This window comes from Leucoraja erinacea, chromosome 3 (genome assembly GCF_028641065.1).
Source record: "Leucoraja erinacea ecotype New England chromosome 3, Leri_hhj_1, whole genome shotgun sequence".
NCBI classification, from domain to species: Eukaryota; Metazoa; Chordata; class Chondrichthyes; order Rajiformes; family Rajidae; genus Leucoraja; species Leucoraja erinaceus.
The window spans coordinates 8,895,188-8,921,015 of NC_073379.1; the positions used below are offsets into that span (position 1 = coordinate 8,895,188).

A 25,828-nucleotide genomic window follows, 5' to 3' on the forward strand; every position below is an offset into this window, starting at 1 on the left:
TTTGGCCCTTCGAGCCAACACCGCCATTCAATATTTCTCCCCATATCCCTTGATTCCATTAACCCTAAGGGCTCTATCTAACTCTCTTGAATACATTCAGTGAATCCGGTGATAGCCCTACCATAGAGTCATAGAGCACGGAAACAGGCCCTTTGGCCCAACTTGTCCATGTCGACTAAGATGCACCATCTTTATTAGAACCACCTGCCCACATTTATCCCCTATCCCTCTAAACATTTCCTATCCATGTGCATGTCCAAATATCTTTTAAATGTCAATATAGTATCCACCTCAATTACCTCCTCTGGCAGAACATTCCATATAGCCACCACCCTCCATGTGAAAAGGTTCTCCCTCAGTTTCCCCGATCACCTTAAACCTCTGTCCCCTGGTCTTGATTTGCCCACTCAGGGTAAAACCCAAACCTCATTAATAACCTATCATTAACTTATGCTGTCAGAGAACATTTTGGATTGGATATAATAGGCAATGGACAATAGGTGCAGGAGTAGGCCATTCGGCCCTTCAAGCCAGCACCCCCATTCACTATGATCATGGCTGATCATCCACAATCAGTACCCAGTTCCTGCCTTCTCCCCATATCCCTTGATTCCGCTATCTTTAAGAGCTCTATGTAACTCTCTCTTGAAAGCATCCTGAGAACTGGCCTCCCCTGCCTTCTGAGGCAGAGAATTCCACAGATTCACAACTCTCTGGGTAAAAATGTTTTTCTTCGTCTCCGTTCTAAATGGCCCACCCCTTTTTCTTAAACTGTGGCCCCTGGTTCTGGACTCCCCCAACATCGGGAACATGTTTCCTGCCTCTAGAGTGTCCAGTCCCTTAATAATCTTATATCTTTCAATAAGATTCCCTCTCTTGCTTCTAAATTCCGGAGTATACAAGCCAGTGTGCATAATGATACCATCTGTATAAATCAAAATTAATTGATTGCAGTTTCATTGTACCCAAGAAGCTAATCTATTCCATGCCACTAATGAGACAGTGCATCATCTTACAGTATCTGTTGGTAGTATTCCTTTAATTCATTTTAATATTTTATTCACCTCAAAATGTCCCCTCTATACTAGTCCCACCTGCCTGCGTTTGGCCCATATCCCTCCAAACATGTCCCATCCATGATTCTGTCTAAATGTTTCTTAAACGTTGTGATAATACCAGCCTCAACTACCTCCTGCGACGGCTCGTTCCATACACCCACCACCCTTTGTGCGAAAAAGTTACCCCTCGGGTTCCAGTTAAATCTCCCCTTAAGCCTACGTCATGTGGTTGTCGATTCCCCTCCTCTGGGCAAGAAACTCTGTGTGCATCTATCCCTCTCATGGTCGTATACACCTCTATAAGATCACCCCTATACTCTGTGGAGATGTTGCCTGACCTGCTGAGTTACTCAAGCACTTTGTGTTTTGCTCAATTCTTTTCAATGCTTTTACTTGATCTGGGATAACTTTTTAAATTCAATAAGCTGTAGACTTTTGTCTTTACAGTTCTATGAAGGATTCGGGCAAACGGAATGCACGGCGGGTTGCTCAATGACCATTCCTGGAGATTGGTCCGCAGGTAAGGTATACATCCAACCAAGTGTTGAGGTTGAATTGAATTGAATTTCCTTTATTGTCATTCAAACAATAGTTTGAAATAAATTGCGTACCTTGCAGTCATGACAGAAAAAAAGCAACAAAACACACAATGAACACAGTTTAACACAAACATCCATCACAGTGAATCTCCAGGCACCTGTAATGGAAGGCAAAAAGTCTTATCTCTTCCTTGCTTGTTCTCCCGCTGCGTTGAGGCAATCGAGGCTCTCGATGTTGAAGCTCCCGCCGGGTGATGGTAAGTCCCGCGGCCGATTCCACGCTCCGCGAACGTGCCGATTCAAACTCCGCGGCCCGGGGCGGACGAAGCTGCCACCCTCCCAGTCCAGCGGACAAAGCTGTTGTTGCGGGAGCTCCCGGGAATTGGTCACCAACCTGGGACCTGCGAGCTCCCAATGTTACCGTCCTCAGGGCCCGCGGCCGAAGCCTCCGAAGTCGGGTCGCAGCCGCAGCTCCGCGATGGTAAGTCCACGGGCTCCGCCACCGGAGCCCCCAAGGTCGATTCCAGTTGGAGGCCATGATATTAGGCCTCACCGCAGACGGTGCTGGAGATATGACAAGGAAAGGTCGCATCCCCGTTGAAGGAAGAGGTTTCAAAAAAGTTTCCCCCCAGCACATACACAACGAAAAATAAACTAAAACTTACATCTAACAAAACAAAAGAAAACATAAAAAAGGAAAAGACAGACGGACTGCAGGCGAGCCGCAACTGCTTGGCAGCACCAACACTTCTGGAAACCGGTTCAAAGCTTTGGTTTGTTATAAGAAACCTGAAGGCCAAAATTGACTTGATTCACTCAGCATCGGGGCCCCATCTACTGCCCCACCCCTGCCCACTGCACTTGCCTAGAAACCTTCACCAGGGCAACCCAGGCATTTTCTCCAAAGTAGATGGAACATTATTCATATGTCAAAGAAACTAAGGAAATGCTACACCTGTCGCTTTACCTCCCCCCTCCACTCCATTCAAGGACCCAAGCAGTCGTTCCAGGTGCGGCAGAGGTTCACCTGCACCTCCTCCAACCTCATCTATTGCATCCACTGCTCTAGATGTCAACTGCTCTACATCGGTGAGACCAAGCGCAGGCTCGGCGATCGCTTCGCCCAACACCTCCGCTCAGTTCGCACTAACCAACCTGATCTCCATGTGGCTCAGCACTTCAACTCCCCCTCCCATTCTGAATCCAACCTTTCTGTCCTGGGCCTCCTCCATGGCCACAATGAGTCCCACTGCAAATTGGAGGAGCAGCACCTCATATTTCGCTTGTAGACAAAAATGCTGGAGAAACTCAGCGGGTGAGGCAGCATCTATGGAGCGAAGGAGTAGGTAACGTTCGGGTGGAGACCCTTCTTCAGACTGATGGAGGGGAAGGGGCGGGAAGAAGAAGGGAAGATGCGGAGACAGTGGGCTGTGGGAGAGCTTGGAAGGGGAGGGGAAGGAGGGAGAAAGCAGGGACTACCTGAAATTGTAGTTTACACCCCCAGCGGTATGAGCATTGACTTCTCCAATTTCAGGTGCACCTTGGCCTGCACCTTTGACCTCCACATACACTTTATTTAACTTTGCAAGGAATGGAAAGGCTGTGGAGATTAGTTTAATTTGACATCACGTTTGGCACAGACAATTGTGGGCTGAATGGCCTGTCCCTGTACTGTCCTATGGTCCATGAACACAAACCTTCTCCAGTTATTGTGACCTTGAGCTGACCCTTACTGCAACATATTCCGTCAGGCTGTGGAGACCAAGTCGTTGGGTATTATTAAGGAGGAGCTTGACAGATTCTTGATTAGTAACGGTGTCAAGGATTATGGGGCGAAAGCAGGAGAATGGGGCTGGGAGGGAAAGATAGGTCAGCCATGATTGATTGGCGGAGTAGACTCGATGGGCCGAATGGCCTGATTCTCCTCGTATGACTTGCATACATTTCTTTGTTGCCTGCTCACAACTCATTCATCAGTGTGAAAAATATCCATCTTCTAGATGCGCTGGGACGCATCCTCGGTGATGTGACCTGGGGTCATCGGGTGTTTCGGGCCTCACAACATCAGACACCCTCGCCCAGGTGACCCAGCCGGGGTTGATCAGGCCCCGACTTGCATCCCAGAGGCAACCGCCCACGGATCAGCCATCTTAGTAACCACTCTGCAGGGGTTGGGAGACTCTAGTGTGTGTAGGGACTGGGCTCTGTGGGGGTGAGTCCCGGCCAGGCTCCTCCTGCATCTCACCAGGTTCAAGGCCTGTGCGTGCTCTGCACCACTTTCTCCTTCTCCGAGCATTTCATTCTCGCCGGATGGATTTTTAGGCCACGGTGGTTCATTTGGCCTTTCCGTAGCTTTATTGGGTGACTTTCTCACAAAAGAACCAGACTGGGGTGCTAACCCGGAGTATATATGACAATTTATTTTATCAAGTGAAAACGGGGTACCAACTCGTGGATTCATGGTAGACTTCCTCAAGAATATAGACACATAATGTTGGAGTAACTCAGCAGGTCAGACAGCACCTCTGGAGAAAAGGAATAGGTGATGTATCGGGTCGAGACACTTCTTCAAACATCAGACGAGACCCTTCCTCAAGAATATATATAATTGGATCTCCAGCCTGAATAATTAAAATTATTTTACCAAGTCAGTTTTGAGGGAGTAGAGATAAATATTTCATATGAAAAAAATAAGATAAGGACAGCACGGTGGCGCAGAGGCAAAGTTGCTGCCTTACAATGCTTACAGTAGCAGAGACCCAGGTTCGATCCCGACTATGGGTGCTGTCTGTACGGAGTTTGTACGCTCTTAGGTCTAAGGTAATCAAGGGATATGGGGGAAAAAGCCGGAACAGGGCACTGATTTTGGGCGAGTCCAGAACCAGGGGCCACAGTCTTAAAATAAAGGGGAGGCCATTTAAGACTGAGGTGAGAAAAAACGTTGTCACCCAGAGAGTTGAGAATCTGTGGAATTCCCTGCCACAGAGGGCAGTGGAGGCCAAATCACTGGATGGATTTAAGAGAGAGTTAGATAGAGCTCTAGGGGCTAGTGGAATCAAGGGATATGGGGAGAAGGCAGGCACGGGTTATTGATTGGGGATGATCACAATGAATGGCGGTGCAGGCTCGAAGGGCCGAATGGCCCCCTCCTGCACCTATTTTCTATGTTTCTATAAAGTCAAGAGGCAGTGTAGAATCAGGGGAGCATGGATGGGTGACATTTTTGGTCAGGATTGAACCTCTGGCGCTGTGAGGCAGCACCTCTACTAGCTCCGGCTTTGTACCGCCCTGAAAAAATCAAAACTGTAATGGCAGAGCAGGTGTGAGGGGCTGAATGGCCTGCTTGGCATGATAAAGTGGTTTTAGTGAAATGGACTGATATTCAATCTTAAGAGGAAGTCAGCACAGCCATAGTTAATTTCCAGTGAGTAATTGGACCTTTTAGCGTAAGCCGTTTAGAACGGAGACGAGGAAAAACCTTTTCACACAGAGAGTTGTGAGTCGGTGGAATTCTCTGCCTCATAAGGCGATGGAGGCTGGGTCTCGGGATGCTTTCAAGAGAGAGTTAGATCGAGCTCTTAAAGATAGCGGAGTCAATTGATATGCGGAGAAGGCAGGAACGGGGTACTGATTGTGGAAGATCAGCCATGATCACAGTGAATGGCGGTGCTGGCTCGAAGGGCCGAATGGCCTACTCCTGCCCCTATTGTCTATTGTCTTTATTACATTTAATTTGCCAGCGTGATGTGAAGTATCGGTAATGTTCCACAATTTTAATAATATTTGATACTGGATCGGTTGCTTGGTTGAATCATTATGGAACATGCTGTTTCTTTAAAGTTATTTGATCCAAATTCTACGCTGAAAATGAGGATTTTCTTTGGTGTTTGCTCCAATTTTGGCATCTGAGGATTTTGCAGTTGTCACTTAATTGTTTGTAAAACATGCGGATGTTTTAGATCGGGTTTCTCCTTTGTTAGTTGAGTTGATGAACTGGGTCATTAAAAGTTAATTGTGTTATGTGATCGGGACATTATTTCACTTTGAATACAGAAACGTTGGTTTCTCAGTATTAGTTTCTGACGTTGCTGCCAGCGCTGTATTTTTAGCTTTAACTCAACAGTGACATATTGTTTTTTATAGATTTCTGACAAACAGTACATATTTATTTTGTGAGCTGAGATGAAAGCCACTGGTTTAATTCACTTGTGACGTGTGAAGCTGTTGCTATGAATTGGCTGGATATGTTACAGAGGAGAACTAATTCCAGTCATAGAAACATAGAAATTAGGTGCAGGAGTAGGCCATTCGGCCCTTCGAGCCTGCATCGCCATTCAATATGATCATGGCTGATCATCCAACTCAGTATCCCGTACCCGCCTTCTCTCCATACCCTCTGATCCCCCTAGCCACAAGGGCCACATCTAACTCCCTCTTAAATATAGCCAATGAACTGGCCTCGACTACCCTCCGTGGCAGAGAGTTCCAGAGATTCACCACTCTCTGTGTGAAATAAGTTCTTCTCATCTCGGTTTTAAAGGATTTCCCCCTTATCCTTAAGCTTTGACCCCTTGTCCTGGACTTCCCCAACATCGGGAGCAAACTTCCTGCATCTAGCCTGTCCAACCCCTTAAGAATTTTGTAAGTTTCTATTGGATCCCCTCTCAATCTCCTAAATTCTAGAGAGTATAAACCAAGTCTATCCAGTCTTTCTTCATAAGACAGTCCCGACATCCCAGGAATCAGTCTGGTGAACCTTCTCTGCACTCCCTCTATGGCAATAATGTCCTTCCTCAGATTTGGAGACCAAAACTGTACGCAATACTCCAGGTGTGGTCTCGCCAAGACCCTGTACAACTGCAGTAGAACCTCCCTGCTCCTATACTCAAAACAACATGCTGGAGTAACTCAGCGGGACAGGCAGCATCTCTAGAGAGAAGGAATGGATGACGTTTCTTCAGACTGATGTCAGGGCAGGGGGAGATACATAGATAACGAAGTGTAAGGTGTGAAAATAGGACAATGGGAATAGAGATCAAGGAAAATGTAGAATAGTCGTCAATTTTATTTTTCTATAGCACATTTAAAAACAAGTCTCGTTGACCAAAGTGCTTTACATCAGTGCAAGTACTAAAGGGCCTGTCCCATGAGCATGCGACTCCATGCGGCAAGCGCGACCTAACGTGGTCGCTTGAGCCGTAAGGCCTCGCGGGGGCCGGTCCCACTTCGATCGCTGGAGTTGTGTGGAGCTGGTCCCGACATCGCGCGTGTCTCCGAAAAACTGACCGCGTTCAAAAATTCCGCGCAGCAACGGCCTGCCGGCCCGCAGCCACCTCAACCCCGTATGCAGCGCTCTCGACGGGCGTGCGCAGTGCCTCGACGCCGTACGCAGCATCTTGACACCGTACGTCACGCGCGGACTTCGCTCGAACTTCATGTCACTCACTCGACCTCCGCGCGGCCCCCGCTTCCAGTTTTGTCGCGCTCGCCGCTGCTGGTGGGACCGGCCCTGTACGGGGATCACTCGACCTCCGCACGGCCCCCGCTTCCGGTTTGGTAGCGCTTGCCGCATGCAGGTCGCACGCTCGTGGGACAGGCCCTTAACGTGCTACAAACAGTGGTACATAGATCTAACAATACATACATAAATACGCACATACAGCGCTCCCTCAGAGGATCTCAAGAAACGCTTGTGAGTAGAAAGAAGTTTTAAGTCCACCACTTAAAAGAGTCAATGGAGGGGGCAGTTCTGATGAGAAGAGGGATGCTGTTCCACAGTCTAGGAGCTGCAACCGCAAAAGCGCGGTTGCCCCTGAGCTTATGCCTGGACCGCGGGATGGTCAGTAACCCCAAGTCGGCCGATCTGAGGGACCTGGAGGTAGAATGGTGGGTTAGCAGATTGCTGATGTAGGTGGGAGCAAGCCCGTCAAGGGCTTTGTAAACATAAAGGAGGAGCTTGAAATTGATTCTGAACCGCACTGGGAGCCAGTGGAGAGAGGCCAGAATCGGGGTGATGTGGTCCCTTTTTCGGGCGCCCGTCAGAAGTCTCGCTGCGGCGTTTTGGACAAATTGCAGGCGGGACAGGGAAGATTGGCTGATGCCAGTGTGTAGGGAGTTGCAGTAATCAAGGCGGGAGGAGATGAATGTGTGGATGATCTTTTTAAGTTTGTGAAATTGGAGGAATTGTTTTATTTTAGCTATCGTGCGAAGATTACCACGGCATTGACTTGTTTGTCAAACTTAAAAATGGAGTCAAATATCACGCCAAGGTTTTTGACGTGAGGTTTGAGTAAGGGGGTAAGGCTTCCAAGGCTGCCTGCTATCATTTTGATGGAAACCGAGGGGCCGAGTAGGATAACCTCAGACTTGCTCTCGTTTAGTTGGAGGAAGTTCTGGGCCATCCAACACTTTATATCCTCGAGGCAATGCATAAGGCTGAGTAGAATAGATGGTGGTTAGCTGGGAGTTAGCTGCTTTTTTAAATCTCTGTTCAGAGCAAACAGAGATAAAATGTAGTTGGGTTTAAACCAGCATCTGCAGTTCCTTCCTACACTAATTCCAGTCAGGTTATCTGAAAGATTTAGAACAACCAGTTATACGGAAGTCAGACAAAAAAAGCTGGAGTAACTCAGCAGGATAAGGACAGTCTGGAGAAAAGGAATGATTAGGTCGCCCAAGTGGGACAGCCCCTTTACTCCAGCATTTTGTGTCTATCCTACTCATATGGAAGTGGCAGACATCCTCTCTAAATTCAGACATGTCCGCTGAGTAGAATTGCTGCTTTCCACCGCGCTCATCCCCAAAGAGAATTCCCCTCAATAGATAATAGACAGTAGGTGCAAGAGTAGGCTATTCGGCCCTTCGAGCCAGCACCAACATTCAATATGATCATGGCTGATCATCTCCAATCAGTACCCTGTTCCTGCCTTCTCCCCATATCCCCTGACTCCACTATTTTTAAGAGCTCTATCTAGCTCTCTCTTGAAAGCATCCAGAGAACCTGCCTCCACCTCCCTCTGAGGCAGAGAATTCCACAGACTCACAACTCTCTGTGAGAAAAAGTGTTTCCTTGTCTCCGTTCTAAATGGCTTACCCCTTATTCTTAAACTGTGGCCCCTGGTTCTGGACTCCCCCAACATCGGGAACATGTTTCCTGCCTCTAGCGCAGTGGTTCCCAACCTTTTTTTGGCCATGCCCCACCTAATCACCTCTAAAATCCTGATGCCCCCCCCCCCCCCCATGTGGTGATATATAATTCTTATCATTTAAAAAGTGAACTCCGTTTCAGCTGAAGAAGCTTAAAACGCCAATACCTTGGTTTAAACAAGCTTCAAAAGAACATGGCATCCATGAAAAAGAAAAATGAAATAAACAAAAGATAGTTAAAGTTCTGAGCAAGAAATTACTAAAAATAAAATAATAATAATGATAAATATGATAATAAAAGAGTATTCACAGGTAATAAAGAGAGAGAAAATTTATATATTAGAATATTGAAATATTTGTGGATTGTCTCATACGAAAACAGCAAATAAAGTTTCAAAACATATAATAGAGAGGTTCTCCCATGACCTCGCGCGCTTCGTGCGACGTGCATGAAGAGCGATGGCGCGGTGATTAATAACTACACAATAAAGATCTTTTTTACCCCAAAAAAATTATTTACTCAAAATAACATCTGAAACACAATCTACATATGTTTACCTGATGGAAAATCCTAAAAAATAAAATCGAAAATTTGGACCCAGACCTCCTCAGTCGCGCTCAATTGCCCCCCTTAAAAATCAAATTGCCCCCCTGTGGGGCGTACGCCCCACGTTGGGAACCACTGCTCTAGCGTGTCCAAACCCTTAACAATTTTCAGATCAGCCTTCTTCCAGAAGTAATTTGCCCATCAATATCGAACTTCAAACCGCAACACAGTACGGAAAAACAACCAAAGTATATTTACCTTCTAATTTATTTTCCTTCCTTCTCTTTATTTAAATTGAGTTTAAAGATACAGCATGGGAACAGGTCCTCCAGCCCACTGAGCCCATACCAACCATTAATCACCCGTTCCCCCGAGTTCTACGCTTTCCTACTTTCTCATCCATTCCCTGCACACCAGAGGCAATTTTACAAACTCGCACGGCTATGTGGATAATGGAACCAGCGTTGATGAGTTATCTTGGTTGGCATGGACAAGTTTGGACAAAGAGTCCATGAATCGGTCTGAGAAATGTGGGCGGAAACTAGAGCACCTGGAGGAAACCCACATGGTCACAGGGAGGACATGCAAACTCCACGCAGACAGCACCCGAGGTCAGGATCAGACCCGGGTCTCTCGCGCATTGAGGCAGCTGATCTTATAAAAGTATTTAACAACCACATGAGTGAAGAATACCTCATTTAAATTTTTTTTTTTTTTTAAAGCATCCCTTTATTTTAGAAGGTAGACAAAAATGCTGGAGAAACTCAGCGGGTGAGGCAGCATCTATGGAGCGAAGGAATAGGCGACGTTTCGGGTAGAGACCCTTCTTCAGACTGATGTGGGGGTGGAGGGGGGCGGGAAGAAGAAAGGAAGAGGCGGAGACAGTGGGCTGTGGGAGAGCTGGGAAGGGGAGGGGAAAGAAGGAGAAAGCAAGGACTACCTGAAATTGGAGAAGTCAATGTTCATACCGCTGGGGTGTAAACTACCCAAGCGGAATATGAGGTGCTGCTTCTCCAATTTACGGTGGGATTCACTCTGGCCATGGAGGAGGCCCAGGACAGAAAGGTCGGATATGGAATGGGAGGGGGAGTTGAAGTGCTGAGTCACCGGGAGATCAGGTTGGTTATTGCGAACAGAGCGGAGGTGTTGGGCGAAGCGATCGCCCAGCCTGTGCTTGGTCTCACCGATGTAGATCAGCTGACACCTAGAGCAGCGGATGCAATAGATGAGGTTGCAGGAGGTGCAGGTGAAACTTTGCCGCAACTGGAAAGACTGCTTGGGTCCTTGGATGGAGTCAAGGGGGGAGGTAAAGCGACATTTATTTATATAAACCTTTAATTTCGAACTGCTTTATGGAATTTGCTGGATTATTTCTATCACTAAGAAAGGCAGTATCGTCAAAGATCTTATAGCGAAGCAAGATAGGCTACTCCTGCTAAATGCAATGGACTGACGTGTAGTACGCTATGGAGGGGATCATGGGCATTTTCCACGCCCATTTTAGCAACCTGAGCCTACCTAACCCGACCCGACTCGCACTGTAATCAATGTTGCGGGGCAACAGTTTGTGTGGGTTAGATTCATAAATCTGTCAGTTCAAACTTCTTGTCAAGAATAAAATTTGATTCGGGTAATTGTCTTTTTTAATGTTTTTTAAATCATTTCTTTTTAAATGGCTCACAAGCAGTGTTTGAGTTGATTTTGTAGTAACCGGAACCGACCCGACTCGTAGGGTGATTGACAGGGGGGGGGACTTTTTGTGCGTGATTATAGGGTTAGATTCATAATTCTGTTAGTTCATAATTCTGTTGATTCTTGTTAAGGAATAAAATGTTTATAAACACACATACATGAAAATTATATAAATGTATATAACACACACAATTATATTTCTTCTAATCCAATAATGAACTTTATTTCAGACTAGACAAGGGACATTAAATAAGAAACATTGTAAATAAGAAACATTGTCTTGGGGCACTCTCTCTCCTCGCTGCCCCGGGCCCCGCACTCTCTCCCCGCTGCCCCGCACTCTCTCTCCCCCTGCCCCGCTGCCCCGGGCCCCGCACTCTCTCTCCCCGCTGCCCCGGGCCCCGCACTCCTTCTCCCCGCTGCGGATCCAATCTTTGGCCGGAAGCAAGAAGGCGGGAGCAAGATGCGGAACAAGATGGCGGAGTCAGGTTGCTAAAATGTGTCCTATAATCACCCATGAATCCGCCCATGAGCGTACCTCACTTTTGCGTGAGAGTAACCCATCTTGCTTCGCTATAAGATCTTTGGTATCGTGGGGCAGATGGTAGAGCTGCTGCCTCACATTGCTAATGAAGAAGGGTCTTGACCCGAAAAGTCGCCTATCCCCTCTCTCCATAGAGTTCCTGCAGCATTTTGTAACTCCCTTCAATCCTAGCCTTCCTGGACCAGCTGCCAGAATTCTGGAACATGAGTTCATCTCTATGTCTTTGTCTATCTCCCACCAAGCTGGATAGGGAGTGATTCAATTGATTAGAACTATAGAGCTATTCTAGCTATAGAGCGGAAACAGGTCCTTCGGCCCAGAGCGTCCAAGCTGTTCTAGGTTCCCCATCCAAGGAAGTCCCGTTTGCCAATTTCCACTGCACTATTAACAGTGGTCATAACTAGAATGTCACAAGAACTATCTGGGTCACTGATGACCTACAGGGAAGTAAATAAATCCCCCCCCCCCCCAAGCCTGACGGCCTTTTCAGCTCGGGGGCGGTTAGCAATGGGCATTACATGCTGATATTTCCAGCAATTCCCATGTCGACGTTCTGTGAAGGAGAGGAGCAGCTGGTGGAGCCACTGCCTCACAGCGCCAGAGACCCCGGTTCGATCCTGATCTCGGGTGCTGCTGGTGTGGAGTTTGCACGTTCTCCCTGTGACCATGTGGGTTTCCTCTGGGTGCGCCGGTTTCCTTCCGCATCCCACAGAGACGTGTGGGTTTGTAGGTGAATTAGCCTCTGTAAATTGCCCCCTAGTGTGTAGGGAGTGGATGAGAAAGTGGGATAACGTTGAACTAGTGTGAAAGTGATCGATGGTCGGTGTGGACTCAGTGGGCCATAAGGCCTGTTTCCATGCTGTATCTCTAAATCAAAACTATTCACCAACAACTATAAAGCAGTGCTGAACAACTATCCACCTCATTGGAGACCCTCGGACTATCATTGACTGGACTTTACTGGCATTATCTTGCACTAACCTTTATTCCCTTTATCCTGTATCTGTACATTGTAGATCGATCGTTCGATTGAATGAATGAATGAATGAATAAGTTTATTGGCCAAGTATTCACATACAAGGAATTTGCCTTGGTGCTCTGCCCACAAGTGACAACATGACATACAGTGACTGTTAGGAATAACACATAAAATATTAAACATTAATTATAAAACATTCTTGATTAAACAAGTGAAGTGAATAAAGTGCCAGAGCAAAAGGAGGCTACAGATTTTTGGTTATTGGTTTTTGGTAGAGCTACTACTCGTGGAAAAAAAGCTGTTTTTATGTCTGGCTGTGGCAGCTTTGACAATCCGGAGTCGCCTTCCAGAGGGAAGTGATTCAAAGTATTGTCTTTGTAATTGTATCGTAATCATGTATTGTAATCAAAAGTGTTGTAATCATGTATTGTCTTTCCGCTGACTGGTTGGCACGCAACAAAGCACCTCAGTAGACGTGACAAGAAACTAAACTCAAACTCAAAACCAAATATCAAATTCATGCTAAAATGCCAAAGAAAGTCAATTTTCCTACACAAATTCGTCTTGGTTAGTTAGATAGATTGCGAGTATTTTAATCTATTGAAAGATGGATCTTCTGTTTCATTGGCAGGTCACGTTGGGGCACCAATGCCTTGTAATCTGGTTAAACTTATTGATGTACATGAAATGAATTATTTTTCTGCTAATGGGGAAGGTGAGGTAAGTGGTAATGTTTTTCACGCCAAAATATCAGCATATTATAAGCAATTAGTTTTCAATCTAACTAATTAGGGCGGCACGGTGGCGCAGCAGTAGAGTCACTGTCTTACAGAGCCAGTGACATGGGTTCGATCATGACTACAGGTTCTGTCTGTCTGGAGTTTGTACGTTCTCCCCGTGACCTGCGTGCGTTTTCTCCGGGATCACCGTTTTTTTTTCGACTGGGCTTATATTCACTGGGATTTTGAAGGATGAAAGAGGATCTTATAGAAACATATAAAATTCTTAAAGGATTGGACAGGCTAGATGCAGGAAAAATGTTCCTCATGTTGGGGGAGTCCAGAACCAGGGGTCACAGGGGTTTAAGAATATAGGGTAGGCCATTCAGGACTGAGATGAGGAAAAAAAGGCAGTGGAGGCCAATTCACTGGATGTTTTCAAGAGGGAGCTAGGTTTAGCTCTTCGGGCTAATGGAATCAAGGGATATGGGGAAAACAAGATCGGGTACTGATTTTAGATGATCAGCCATGATCATATTGAATGGCAGTGCTGGCACGAAGGGCCGAATGGCCTTCCTCCTGCACCAATTTTTCTATATTTCTATATTTCCTCCCACACTCCAAAGACGTACAGGTTTGTAGGCTAATTGGCTTGGTATAATTGTAAATTGTCCACACTGTGTGTAGGATGGCGTTAGTGTACGGGGATTGGAGGTTGGCGCCGACTCGGTCTGCCGAAGGTCACTGAATTTCTAAACTAATCTAAACGAAAACTATCGGGCTAACAATGTGGCTAACAAGGTAAACATTAATTCTTTAGAAACAACGAACTGCGGATGCTGGTTTGTACCAAAGATAGACACAAAGTGCTAGAGTAACTCAGCGGGTCAGGCAGCATCTCTGGAGGAAAAGGATAGGTGACATTTTAGGTACAGTACATGGATACATAGACAATAGGTGCAGGAGTTGGCCATTCAGCCCTTCGAGCCAGCACCACCATGCAATGTGATCCTGGCTGATCAGTACCCCGTTCCTGCCTTCTTCCCATAACTCTTGATTCCGCTAGCCCTAAGAGCACTATCTAACTTTTGAATCCAATGAATCGGCCTCCACTGCCTTCCGAGGCAGAGAATTCCACAAATTCACAACTCTCTGGGTGAAAAAGTTTTTCCTCATCTCAGATCTAAATGGCCTACCCCATATTCTTGAACTGTGGCCCCTGGACTTCCCCAACAATAGACAATAGACATTAGACAATAGGTGCAGGAGTAGGCCATTTGGCCCTTCGAGCCAGCACCTCCATTCAATGTGATCATGGCTGATCATCCCCAATCAGTACCCCGTTCCTGCCTTCTCCCCATATCCTCTGACTCCGCTATCTTTAAGATCCCTATCTAGCTCTCTCTTGAAAGCATCCAGAGAATCCGCCTCCACCGCCCTCTGAGGCAGAGAATTCCACAGACTCACCACTCTCTGTGAGAAAAAGTGTTTCCTCGTCTCTGTTCTAAATGGCTTACTCCTTATTCTTAAACTGTGGCCCCTGGTTCTGGACTCCCCCAACATCGGGAACATGTTTCCTGCCTCCGGCGTGTCCAAGCCCTTAACAATCTTATATGTTTCAATAAGATGCCCTCTCATCCTTCTGAACTCCAGAGTGTACAAGCCCAGCTGCTCCATTCTCTCAGCATATGACAGTCCCGCCATCCTGAGAATTAACCTTGTAAACCTACGCTGCACTCCCTCAATAGCAAGAATGTTCTTCCTCCAATTAGGGGACCAAGACTGCACACAATACTCCAGGTGTGGTCTCACTGGGGCTCTGTACAAATGCAGAAGGACCTCTTTGCTCCTATATTTGATTCCTATTGTTATAAAGGCCAACATGCCATTCGCATTCTTCACTGCCTGCTGTACCTGAATGCTTACTTTCATAGACTGATGTACAAGAACCCCCAAATCCCATTGTACTTCCCCTTTTCCCAAATTGACGCCATATAGATAATAATCAGCCCTCCTGTTTTTGCTACCAAAGTGGATAACCTCACATTTATCCGCATTAAACTTCATCTGCCATGCATCTGCCCACTCCCCCAACCTGTCCAAGTCAACCTGCATTCTCATAGCATCCTCCTCAAAGTTCACACTGCCACCCAGCTTTGTGTCCAACATCAGGAACATGTTTCCTGCATCGAGAGTGTCCAATCCCTTCATAATTTAATATCCATCTCGAGTCAGGACCCTTCGCCAGACTTAAAGTAGGGGGTGGTGTGGACTTCAAGCTGCAAGGTAATATATGCAGGTCTTTAGGAAAACTTGACAATTGGAAAATTTGTGTTTAATCTTTCAGGTGTGTGTAAAGGGACCAAACGTTTTTTCTGGTTACCTAAAAGATCCCGAGAGAACAGGGGAAGTTCTGGATGAAACTCGTTGGTTGTACACAGGGGATATCGGAAAGTGGCTGCCTGTAAGAACAACCTATTTCAATTATCATTTAATGCCTAAGTGAAATTGCATTGTTATAGAACGGAAATACCCACAATTAATGGGTACAAAAACAGGGATGTAATGCTGAGGCTCTAAGTGGCACTGGTAAGGCAGCATTTGTATTGTGATCAATTTTGGGCACCATATCTGAGGAAGGATATTCTGGCTCTGGAGAGGGTCCAGAGGAGGTTTACAAGAATGATCGCAGGGATTAGTAGATTAACCTATGATGAGCATTTGTGTAATTATGTTCCTAGAGCTAACCCCCTTAAGGGCCTGTCCCACTGTACGAGGTAATTTACGAGCTCTCCCGAGTTTTCCTCTGATTCGAACTGGGAGTACGTGGATTCGAACGTAGGAGTTTGTGGATGTCTTGTAGCGGCTCGTAATACTAACGGTAGGTACTTGGGACATCCGGTAACTCGTGACGTTTTTTCATCCCTGCAAAAAATGTCCACGAGTAACAAACATACTCGTGATGAAAAAAATAGTTGCTTTTTATACCTACCGTTAGCATTACGAGCCGCTACAAGACATCCACGAACTCCGCTACGGACATTCTCCGAGTTTGAATCAGGGGAAAACTCGGGAGAACTCGTGAATTACCTCGTACAGTGGGACAGGGGCTTAAGTCCAGTTCAGTAAAACACCGAGTCAAGCACTAGACCACTAGACTTTTATTTTATGACCCAATAACAAATTCCCTATACGATACCTAGCCACACCACGGGATCGATCCTTGTCTCTTCAGCCTCGTGCAAGCAGATACTTCCAAAAGGTTACGCAGTCCCAAGCGCTCCTCCAGAAGAACGACAACAAACCTCATGGGGGTTACCTTTTATAGGTCATCGAACCCTGTGGGGCTGATCTACAAGGGGGGGGGGGGGGGGGGGGGGTGGGGGGAGGGGGAGGTGGGTGGCCTTACAAACCAGTCACAGACGTCGATTACATTAATGTGTTATTGACAGTTCCCCACTCCAATTACCAAGCATCCCATTGCATTGTTTCTACAGAAGCTTCTGGAAGGAAGTCAATCAATCAAGTAATGCAACATTCTCCTGGGGAGTATAAACAATTCAAACAAGGCTTCACACTTCAGCCAATCATCAATCCGTAACACAAACACCTTGCAACATTATTAACTGTATTTACAATCCTTCTGCAGCCAACCTATCATGCTAATGCACGTGCAACGCCTTTGGATTTCTCTGCAAAGCACTCATACATTTTAACAATAGAGCGGACATCTGGACTTTACCTTATCTGATAGTTCAATCTAGGACCTAGACTAGCTGGCGCCAATTTGCAGCTTTCAGTTTTGCACAGAAATTGACCAAACAGGTTTTGCAGATGCAATGATCCTCCATTTTATATAACTCTATTTTGGCCAACATTAACATTTGCACTGGGCCTGTACTCGCTAGAGTTTAGAAGAATGAGGGGAGACCTCATTGAAACATACAGAATAGTGAAATGGGTTGGATAGAGTGGATGTGGAGAGGATGGTTCCACTAGTGGGAGCGTCTAGGACTAGAGGTGTAGGATAGTGCTAGTGTACGGGATGATCGGCGCAGACTCGGTGGGCGAAGGGCCTGTTTCTTTAAAGTCTAAAACTCTAAAGCAGAAATACCCAGAGTTAATCATATTCTTGTAAACATTAGAAAACGGAATTAAGATTTTTTTCTCTTATTTTATTTGCCTTCATTTCAAGAAAGGATATATTTTTATTATGGTACTCCACGTTGTTTTAGAGTTATGGGGATGTTTACAAGCTGCACAATACCTAATATGGTTATACAATTATTCTATTTCTGATTATTAGATATTATATGTGTTTACAGGCCTGTAAAACTGTAGGCTTCTCCGTGGATTGTCACCTTGTCGTGGTGGAGAAGCTTGTGTGGACCTGAGATCCTGAGAGCGATGCCGTCTGGAGCTATCTATGCTCCTGGTAGGGCCACCCATGACCGTAAGGTCGAGGGGGATATCTCTGACAAAGAGCAATCCAACCAAGACCTCAACGGTGGAACAGGCGGAGGACGATGGCTGACCTTAGTGGAGCGTCACAACGGCTGGGAAGGCGGATGAAGGCTGCAGCAGAAAAGGGTCTCCGGTCGTCTTGGACTCCATGCCACTGGATCCTGACCCAGATCTGTCAAGAACCGTGTGGTGGCTGTCTGACAATAGACAACAGTTGCAGGAGTAGGCCATTCGGCCCTTCGAGCCAGCACGACCATTCAATGTGATCATGGCTGATCATCCCTAATCAGTACCTCGTTCCTGCCTTCTCTCCATACCTTAACTCCGCTATCCCTAAGAGCTCTATCTAACTCTCTCTTGAAAGCATTCAGAGAACCAGCCTCCACTGCCCTCTGAGGCAGAGAATTCCCCAGACTCACAACTCTCTGTGTGAAAAAGTGTTTCCTCATCTCCGTTCTAAATGTCTTAGCCCTTATTCTTAAACTATGGCTTAAACTATTCTTAAACTATGTGCACCACGTTAAACAAAGTGACACACACGCGGACAGTCATACTCATTTCGAGTGACTGCCGATGATGAAAACTGCAGCGAGTGACTATTTCATTGATCCATTGACGTTACATTGATCACGTGACTCTCGGCTGTCTGGGACCTCGTCTCTGTTGGCCCATTCTGATACTGCAGTCATTTTCCCAGTGTGATCTCAGATTGCAAGGACTTGTGTGAGGGGTGCCGGTGAGGTGGTCGTAGCGGGGCAGAATGCTAAATGTTTTAAACTTAAAAACCATCATTTGTTTCTGTTTCAGGTTCCTGCACCTGCAGTTTGATTCATTTTCCGACTGCGTATCTGCCTCTAATAAAGAAACAAATAGTTGAATCATGTTGTGTTTTGTTTTTTAAATGACAGAATGGCACTCTGAAGATAATCGATAGAAAGAAGCACATATTCAAACTGGCACAGGGAGAATACATTGCCCCGGAAAAAATTGAAAACATCTATGTGCGATGTGAGCTAATTGCCCAGGTGTTCGTACATGGTGATGGTCTGCAGGTAATTCTAATCTGTTGCAGAGGCCAGTGAAGTTACATAACTTTCCCGTCCCTTTAAACGCATATCCATGTCTCAATAACATTAGACCATAGGACATAGGAGCAGAATTAGGCCATTCGGCCCATCGAGTCTGCTCCGTCGTTCAATCATGGCTGATCTATTTTTCCCTCTTAACCCCATTCTTCTGCCGTTTTCCCGTAACTTTTGACACCCTTATGCCCCTGTCCCACTTACGAAACCTGAACGGAAACCTCTGGAGACTTTGCGCCCCACCCAAGGTTTCCATGCGGTTTTCGGAGGTTGCAGGTGGTTGCCGGAGGTTGCAGGTAGTGGAAGCAGGTAGGGAGACTGACAAAAACCTCCGGGAACCTCTGGGAACCGCACGGAAACCTTGGGTGGGGCGCAAAGTCTCCTGAGGTTTCTGTTCAGGTTTCCTAAGTGAGACAGGGGCATAAAAGGGCTTTCCCACTTGCTGATTATTTTTCCGGTGACTGCCGGCGTCATTGACTGACCAGGGTCGCCGAAAGATTTTGAACAGTTCAAAATCCAGCGGCGACAATAAAAAATGTTGCGACGTCTGCGGAAACACCGCGCGTCGATACGTCGTCACGCCGCAACTTTTTCGGTGACCTGATAAGTCAGTCAGTGATGCCGACAGTCGCCAAAAAAAATCGCCATGTGGGACAAGCCCTTAACTGTTCAGGAAGGTATCAAACTCCGCTTTAAAAATACCATACGACTTGGCCTAAACAGCCATCTGCGGCAATGAATTCCACAGATACACCACTCTTTAGCCAAAGAAATTCCTTCTCATCTCCATTGTAAAGGTATGTCCTTGTATTCTGAGGCTGTATCCTCTTGTCTTAGACTCTCCAACTACTGGAAACATCCTCTCCACACACACACCTAGTGTTAGGCAAACTAACTCACCATGTTGTATTATTAATTGCCTAATAATGAAATTGTGGAATTCACAGGTACAATTCTTATATTGCAGGCCTTTCTGGTAGGAATTGTGGTACCTGATCCCGAAGTGGTACCTGAGTGGGCAAACAAGTGGAACCTCAAAGGATCATATGAAGAGTTATGTAAAAGCCAGGCAAGTCTCGTGAACTAAATAAACTGTTTGGGCATTGAGTTCATTGAAATGCAAAAAACTGCATGCAACTATTATCATTCCCGTTCATATGAAATGATAGCAGCTATTTGAAAAAGCAGTTCATTTTTTTTTTTTTTTTTTTTTTTTTTTATTTTATTTTATTAGAAGTTACCACAAAACAGTACAGTGGAACCTAATTTTAGGTGCCAACTATGTAATACCGTAATCCATTCTATGTACAACCTCTAGTTTTATGTTATGAAAAAGAAGTAAGCAAGACAAGAAAAAGAAAACAATAGAAAGAGGAAAAAGTGGAAAAATAGATAGTAGAGAGTAGAAAAACGTGAAGTGTGTATATAAAAAATAAAAAGGAAGAGAGAAAGTGGAAAGTAGAAATAGAAGAGAAGGCCCCTTAAAAGAGAATTTTTCAAATCTGTATTCGGAGATGTAGATCTATCCGCGTCATGAACTGAAATCAGCAATCTTTACGGTACCGCTGCATCACATGATTCCAAAAAGTCGATGAAAGAAGACCAACTCCTTAAGAATTGGTCATATTTATCTATTAGTCGGAGTCTCATTTCGTCAAGGCGTGCTATGTCCATCATATTCCTAATCCACATTTTAACAGTTGGTATGGTTGTATTTTTCCAAAATTTAAGTATCAATTTCTTTCCAATTATTAACCCATAATTAAAAAAAACATTTTGATCTTTATTTAAATTGGTATCTTCTCCTATTATTCCAAATATAATCCATTCCGTTTTGGGTTCTATTCTTGACTTGAAAAGCTTTGTAAATATATCAAATATATCACTCCAAAATTTATTCAACCTTGTACATCCTACAAATGAATGTGTTATATTAGCGTTTTGAAACAAACATTTATCGCATCTGGGAGAGACGTTTGGATAAAATTTATTCAACCTCGTTTTTGAATAATATAATCTATGTAATAATTTGAATTGAATTAAATTATGTCTTGCATTAATAGAACAGTTATGTGTATTCATCAAATACTTTTTCCATCTATCCTTCGAGATCTTTACCATTAGCTCATGTTCCCAATCTTCCCTTAATGCTTCTGTTGAGGGTGATTCTCTATTTAATATATTATTATAAAAAAAATTATAAAAAGCAGTTCATGTTACAATTATTCACTTCTGTTGATTCACTGTTCAGACAATGATGGAATGGTAATGGTAGATGGGGGTGTGTTGCATTGTTAACCAAAGCTATCCCATCGCATCTCACTGCTTTATCATGATGGGAATGCTGTTGGTTTTGCTACTTTGCACATAGTAAGAGCCCAGAAACAGGTGATATGATAAATGAAAGTAGACAAAAAAATGCTGGAGAAACTCAGCGGGTGAGGCAGCATCTACGGAGAGAAGGAATAGGTGACGTTTCGGATCGAGACCCTCAGAATGGTTTCGACCCGAAACTTCGCCTATTCCTTCTCTCCATAGATGCTGCCTCGCCCGCTGAGTTTCTCCAGCATTTTTTGTCTACTTTCAACTTTTCCAGCATCTGCAGTTCCTTCTTAAACGATATGTTAAACAAATATGCTTTGGTAGCAGACAAAAATGCTGGAGAAACTCAGCGGGTGAGGCAGCGTCTATGGAGCGAAGTAAATAGGCAAAGTTTCGGGTCGAGACCCTTCTTCAGACTGATGTGAGGGGGGGGCGGGAAGAAGAAAGGAAGAGGCGGAGACAATGGGCTGAGGGAGAGCTGGGAAGGGGAGGGGAAAGCAGACACTATCTGAAATTGGAGGTCAATGTTCATACCGCTGGGGTGTAAACTGCCCAAGCGAAGTATGTTTTGGTGGTGGTGGATATGACGTAAATGTCGATCAGGGCATCAGTGGTCCTCTATGACACTCCCAAATAATGTTATCAATAAGCTTTCAAACCCATTCTTAATGGTGTTTGAAAGGTGCCACCTCCAAACATGCAGTCCCAAAGGATCATATATGTATAGAAAGGAGCTGCAGATGCTGGTTAATACTGAAGATGGACACAAAGTGCTGCTGTAACCCAGCAGGTCAGGCACTATGCCTGTGGAGAAATCTGATATTTTTCTCCATAGATGCTGCCTGACCCGCTGAGTTACTCTGGCATCTCATGTCTAGCGTTGAAGAATCAGCCTGGGTGGTGTGCTCATGGAAATCTAAACGTAAGAATCATTGAGCCAAGCTGTAGGTTTAGTTGTACCATAGGACCATTAGACATAGAAGCAGAGTCTAGCCCATCTTCTTCTTCTTGCGTATGGCGTGCGCAGCTTAAAGTTGTAGGACAACTTGTTCTATTTGATTGTGCACGCCAGGTTGATTGCATTCGTTGAAATAGGGCGGACTACATGAAGGTTGCAATCTCCCACCCCCTCCAGCCCATCAAATCTACTGCACTGTTCAAAATCTACTGCACTGTTCAATCATGACTGATTTATTTTTCCCTCTTGCCTTTTGAATTTTTCTGTTTATTAATTTGCTCTTTTATTTTCTATCTAGGCTTTAAAGGATGCTATTTTAGCAAATATGCTAAAAGTTGGGAAAGAAGCTGGGCTGAAAACATTTGAACAAGTAAGCATGTGATTGTTTCATTGGGCATGACATGCTTTTATCCATAATTTCCTTTTTTGTTGCTTTAAGGAGCCACTTTGTGATGAATCATAGTCAAAATATTATAGTGTTATACAGGATGGAAAACAAGCCCAACTTGTCCATGCAGATCAAATGTGCAGGAAGGAACTGCAGATGCTGGTTTACACTGAAAATAGACACGAAATGCTGGAGTAACTCAGCGGGCAAGGCAGCATCTTTGGAAAATAGGACTAGGTGATGTTTCTGTCTGAGACCTCTCAGTCAGAAGAAGGGTCTTGACCCGAAACATCACCCATTCCTTTCGTCCAGAGATGCCGCCTGCTGAGTTACTCCAGCGTTTTGTGTCTATCTTCCATGGAGATCAAATGCCTACCTCTGTAAGTCCCATGCAGACTAAATGAAGACAAAGTGCTGGAGTAACTCAGCGGGTCAGTCTGCATCTCTGGAAAACATGGATGGGTGATGCTTTGGGTCGGGAGTCTTCTGCAGTCTGAAGAAGAAGGGCCTCGACCCAAAATGTCACCTATCCATGTTCACCAAAGATGCTGCCTGACCTGCTGAGTTACTCCAGCACTCTGTGTCTTTTCTTTTTGTAAAGCAGCACCTGCAGGTCCTTGTATCTCCCATGTGCCTACACTTAGTTCATGTCCTTCCACGCCTTTCCCATCCATAAAGCTGTCCAAATATCTTTGCCCCACCTCTGCCACTTTCCCCAGCAGCTCGTTCCATCTACTTGGCATTCTCTGAGTGAAAGGCTTGTTCCTCAGGCTTCCCCTACACCTTGTGCAGCGTAGGTAGGTTCACAAGGCTAATTGTGCAGCGTCAGTTCACAAGGTTAATACCCAGGATGGCTGGATTGTCATATGTTGCTGGAATGGAGCGGCTGGGCCTGTACACTCTGGACAATCCTGGTCCGAGAACACTAATGCAATTATCAAGAAAGCACATCAGCGCCTCTACTTCCTGGAAAGATTACGGAGAGTCGGTTTGTCAAGGAGGACTCTCTCTAACTTCTACAGGTGCACAGTAGAGAGCATGCTGACCGGTTGCATCGTGGCTTGGTTCGGCAACTTGAGCGCCCTGGAGAGGAAAAGACTACAAAAAGTAGTAAACACTGCCCAGTCCATCATCGGCTCTGACCTTCCTTCCATCGAGGGGATCTATCACAGTCGCTGCCTTAAAAAGGCTGGCAGTATCATCAAAGACCCACACCATCCTGGCCACAAACTCATCTTCCTGCTACCTTCAGGTAGAAGGTACAGGAGCCTGAAGACTGCAACAACCAGGTTCAGGAATAGCTACTTCCCGACAGCCATCAGGCTATTTAACCTGGCTCGGACAAAACTCTGATTATTAATAACCCATTATCTGTTATTTGCATTTTATCAGTTTATTCATGTGTGTATATATCTATACAATGGTATATGGACACACTGATCTGTTTTGTAGTAAATGCCTACTATGTTCTGTGTGCTGAAGCAAAGCAAGAATTTCATTGTTTTGTCAGGGACACATGACAATAAACTCACTTGAAGGATGAGAGGGTATCTTATTGAAACAAATAAGATTATTAAGGGATTGGACATGCTCGAGGCGGGAAACATGTTCCCAATGTTGGGGGGGGTCCAGAACCAGGGGCCGCAGTTGGGAATGATGGTTTGCGGTGGAAGGAAGGATGTAAAATGTCGGAATTAACTGAACAGAAATGTAGGAGTGTCAACTTAAACTTATGGTTAGAACATTATTCCCTGGTCTCTTCTTATCGAGTCCACATGACAAGATTAAAAATTGTTCAGTCACAGCATCTGAACACACTCCTTGGCATCTACATACAATGGCATCTTGCGCTTCCTATGTTTCTTATGTGTAATGGTGGAAAGATTGGTGGACGCTCGTCCTTGATTATGCTGCTGGCCTTGCTGAGGCAGCGTGAGATATAAAAGGAGTCAATGGAAGGGAGGTTGGTTTGTGTGATGGTCTGGGCTGCGTCCACAATTCGCAGCCATTTTTTGCGGTCTTGGATGGAGCTGTTCCCAAACCAAGTTGTGTTCTGCCACTGTGCTGCCCCTCAATGTACATGTACCTCTGCCGATAATTTGGAGATTGGGATTGTATCGTGAAACAGATGACATAAATGGTGAGCCCAAGGCATGAGAGCAAATATTTGTGAATTGAATTAGACTAATTGAAGTTTTAATTTCCATATTTTTGCTGCTATTTGGATCCTTAGCACAATTTACATCACAAATTTATACTAAAACTAAATTGTCAAAATGACCCAATATTTTTAATAATGTGCTCATTTCTATTTGAACAGGTGAAGGACATTCATCTCTATCCCGAGATGCTGACTGTTGAAAATGGCCTTCTGACCCCAACATTCAAGACCAAGAGATTGGAAATGAGAAAATTCTTTCATAAACAAATTGCTGAACTTTATGCACAAAATGCTGTATAAATCAGTGCACATTTTCAAAGCAAAACTAATTAATGTCTTGTTCATTTGATAATAATAACTGATGCTTTGCAATGATCTATCAGAATATATATACATAAATATATTCCTATTTTGTACAACAAGCCTTATGAGCCAAAAAAAAAATATCACAGCATATCACTTGAAGTATATTTGTTGATTTCCAAAAAAAGCCTTATATTTGAAGATCTCATCTCTCCCATGGGGCCATGGCAGAGCAAACTTGAAATGAAACGGGAGCACAACTTAAGTTGCACTTAGATGTAAGGATGTACAGTTGTCACAAAATGCACTATTGAATAACATTCTTTTTATATCTATGTCTGCTGCAACTGTTGCACAAATGTCTCAAAATGAAATGAAAATTAATACTGAAAGCTTTAACAAGATTACATATTTAATTTATATCTCCCCGAGGTTTGATATTTGATTATGTTTAAAAGGCTTGCCATTGTAGATGTTTTTGTATACAAAACCAAAAGAGAACTTTGCAAAATTGTCAGTAAAATAAAAATAAAAGGTACATTTTCTGTATTTTTGTACATTACTGCTCGAAACACCACTCGTCGCTCATCCAAAGCTGACTTGCTGTACGGATGCTGTCACCGTATGTGAACTGCTGTTTGACCTAACTTGCTGCACACTAAGGAAAGACACAGAGTGCTGGAGTAACTCAGCGGGTCAGGCAGCATCTGTGGAGAACATGGATAAGTGACGTTTCACAGAGTGCTGGAGTAACTCAGAGGTCAGGCAGCATCTGTGGAGAACACGTTTCACAGAGTGCTGGAGTAACTCAGCAGGTCAGGCAGCATCTGTGGAGAACATGGATAAGTGACGTTTCACAGAGTGCTGGAGTAACTCAGCAGGTCAGGCAGCATCTCTGGAGAACATGGATAGGTGACGTTCTGGTT

General features: G+C 44.9%; 1 protein-coding gene across 1 annotated transcript in view; it reads left to right on the forward strand.

Moving 5' to 3' along the window:
* Window positions 1-25,448, forward strand: part of acsl1a (acyl-CoA synthetase long chain family member 1a) — a 105,340-nt gene extending 79,892 nt beyond the window's left edge. The window contains exons 15-21 of the mRNA XM_055632026.1: window positions 1,506-1,578; window positions 13,137-13,225; window positions 15,572-15,688; window positions 18,597-18,740; window positions 19,738-19,839; window positions 22,349-22,420; window positions 24,759-25,448. Of these exons, the coding sequence (XP_055488001.1) occupies window positions 1,506-1,578; window positions 13,137-13,225; window positions 15,572-15,688; window positions 18,597-18,740; window positions 19,738-19,839; window positions 22,349-22,420; window positions 24,759-24,899 (738 nt within the window). The 3' untranslated portion in view covers window positions 24,900-25,448. The remainder of the gene's footprint in view (window positions 1-1,505; window positions 1,579-13,136; window positions 13,226-15,571; window positions 15,689-18,596; window positions 18,741-19,737; window positions 19,840-22,348; window positions 22,421-24,758) is intronic.
* Window positions 25,449-25,828: the final 380 nt, after the last annotated feature.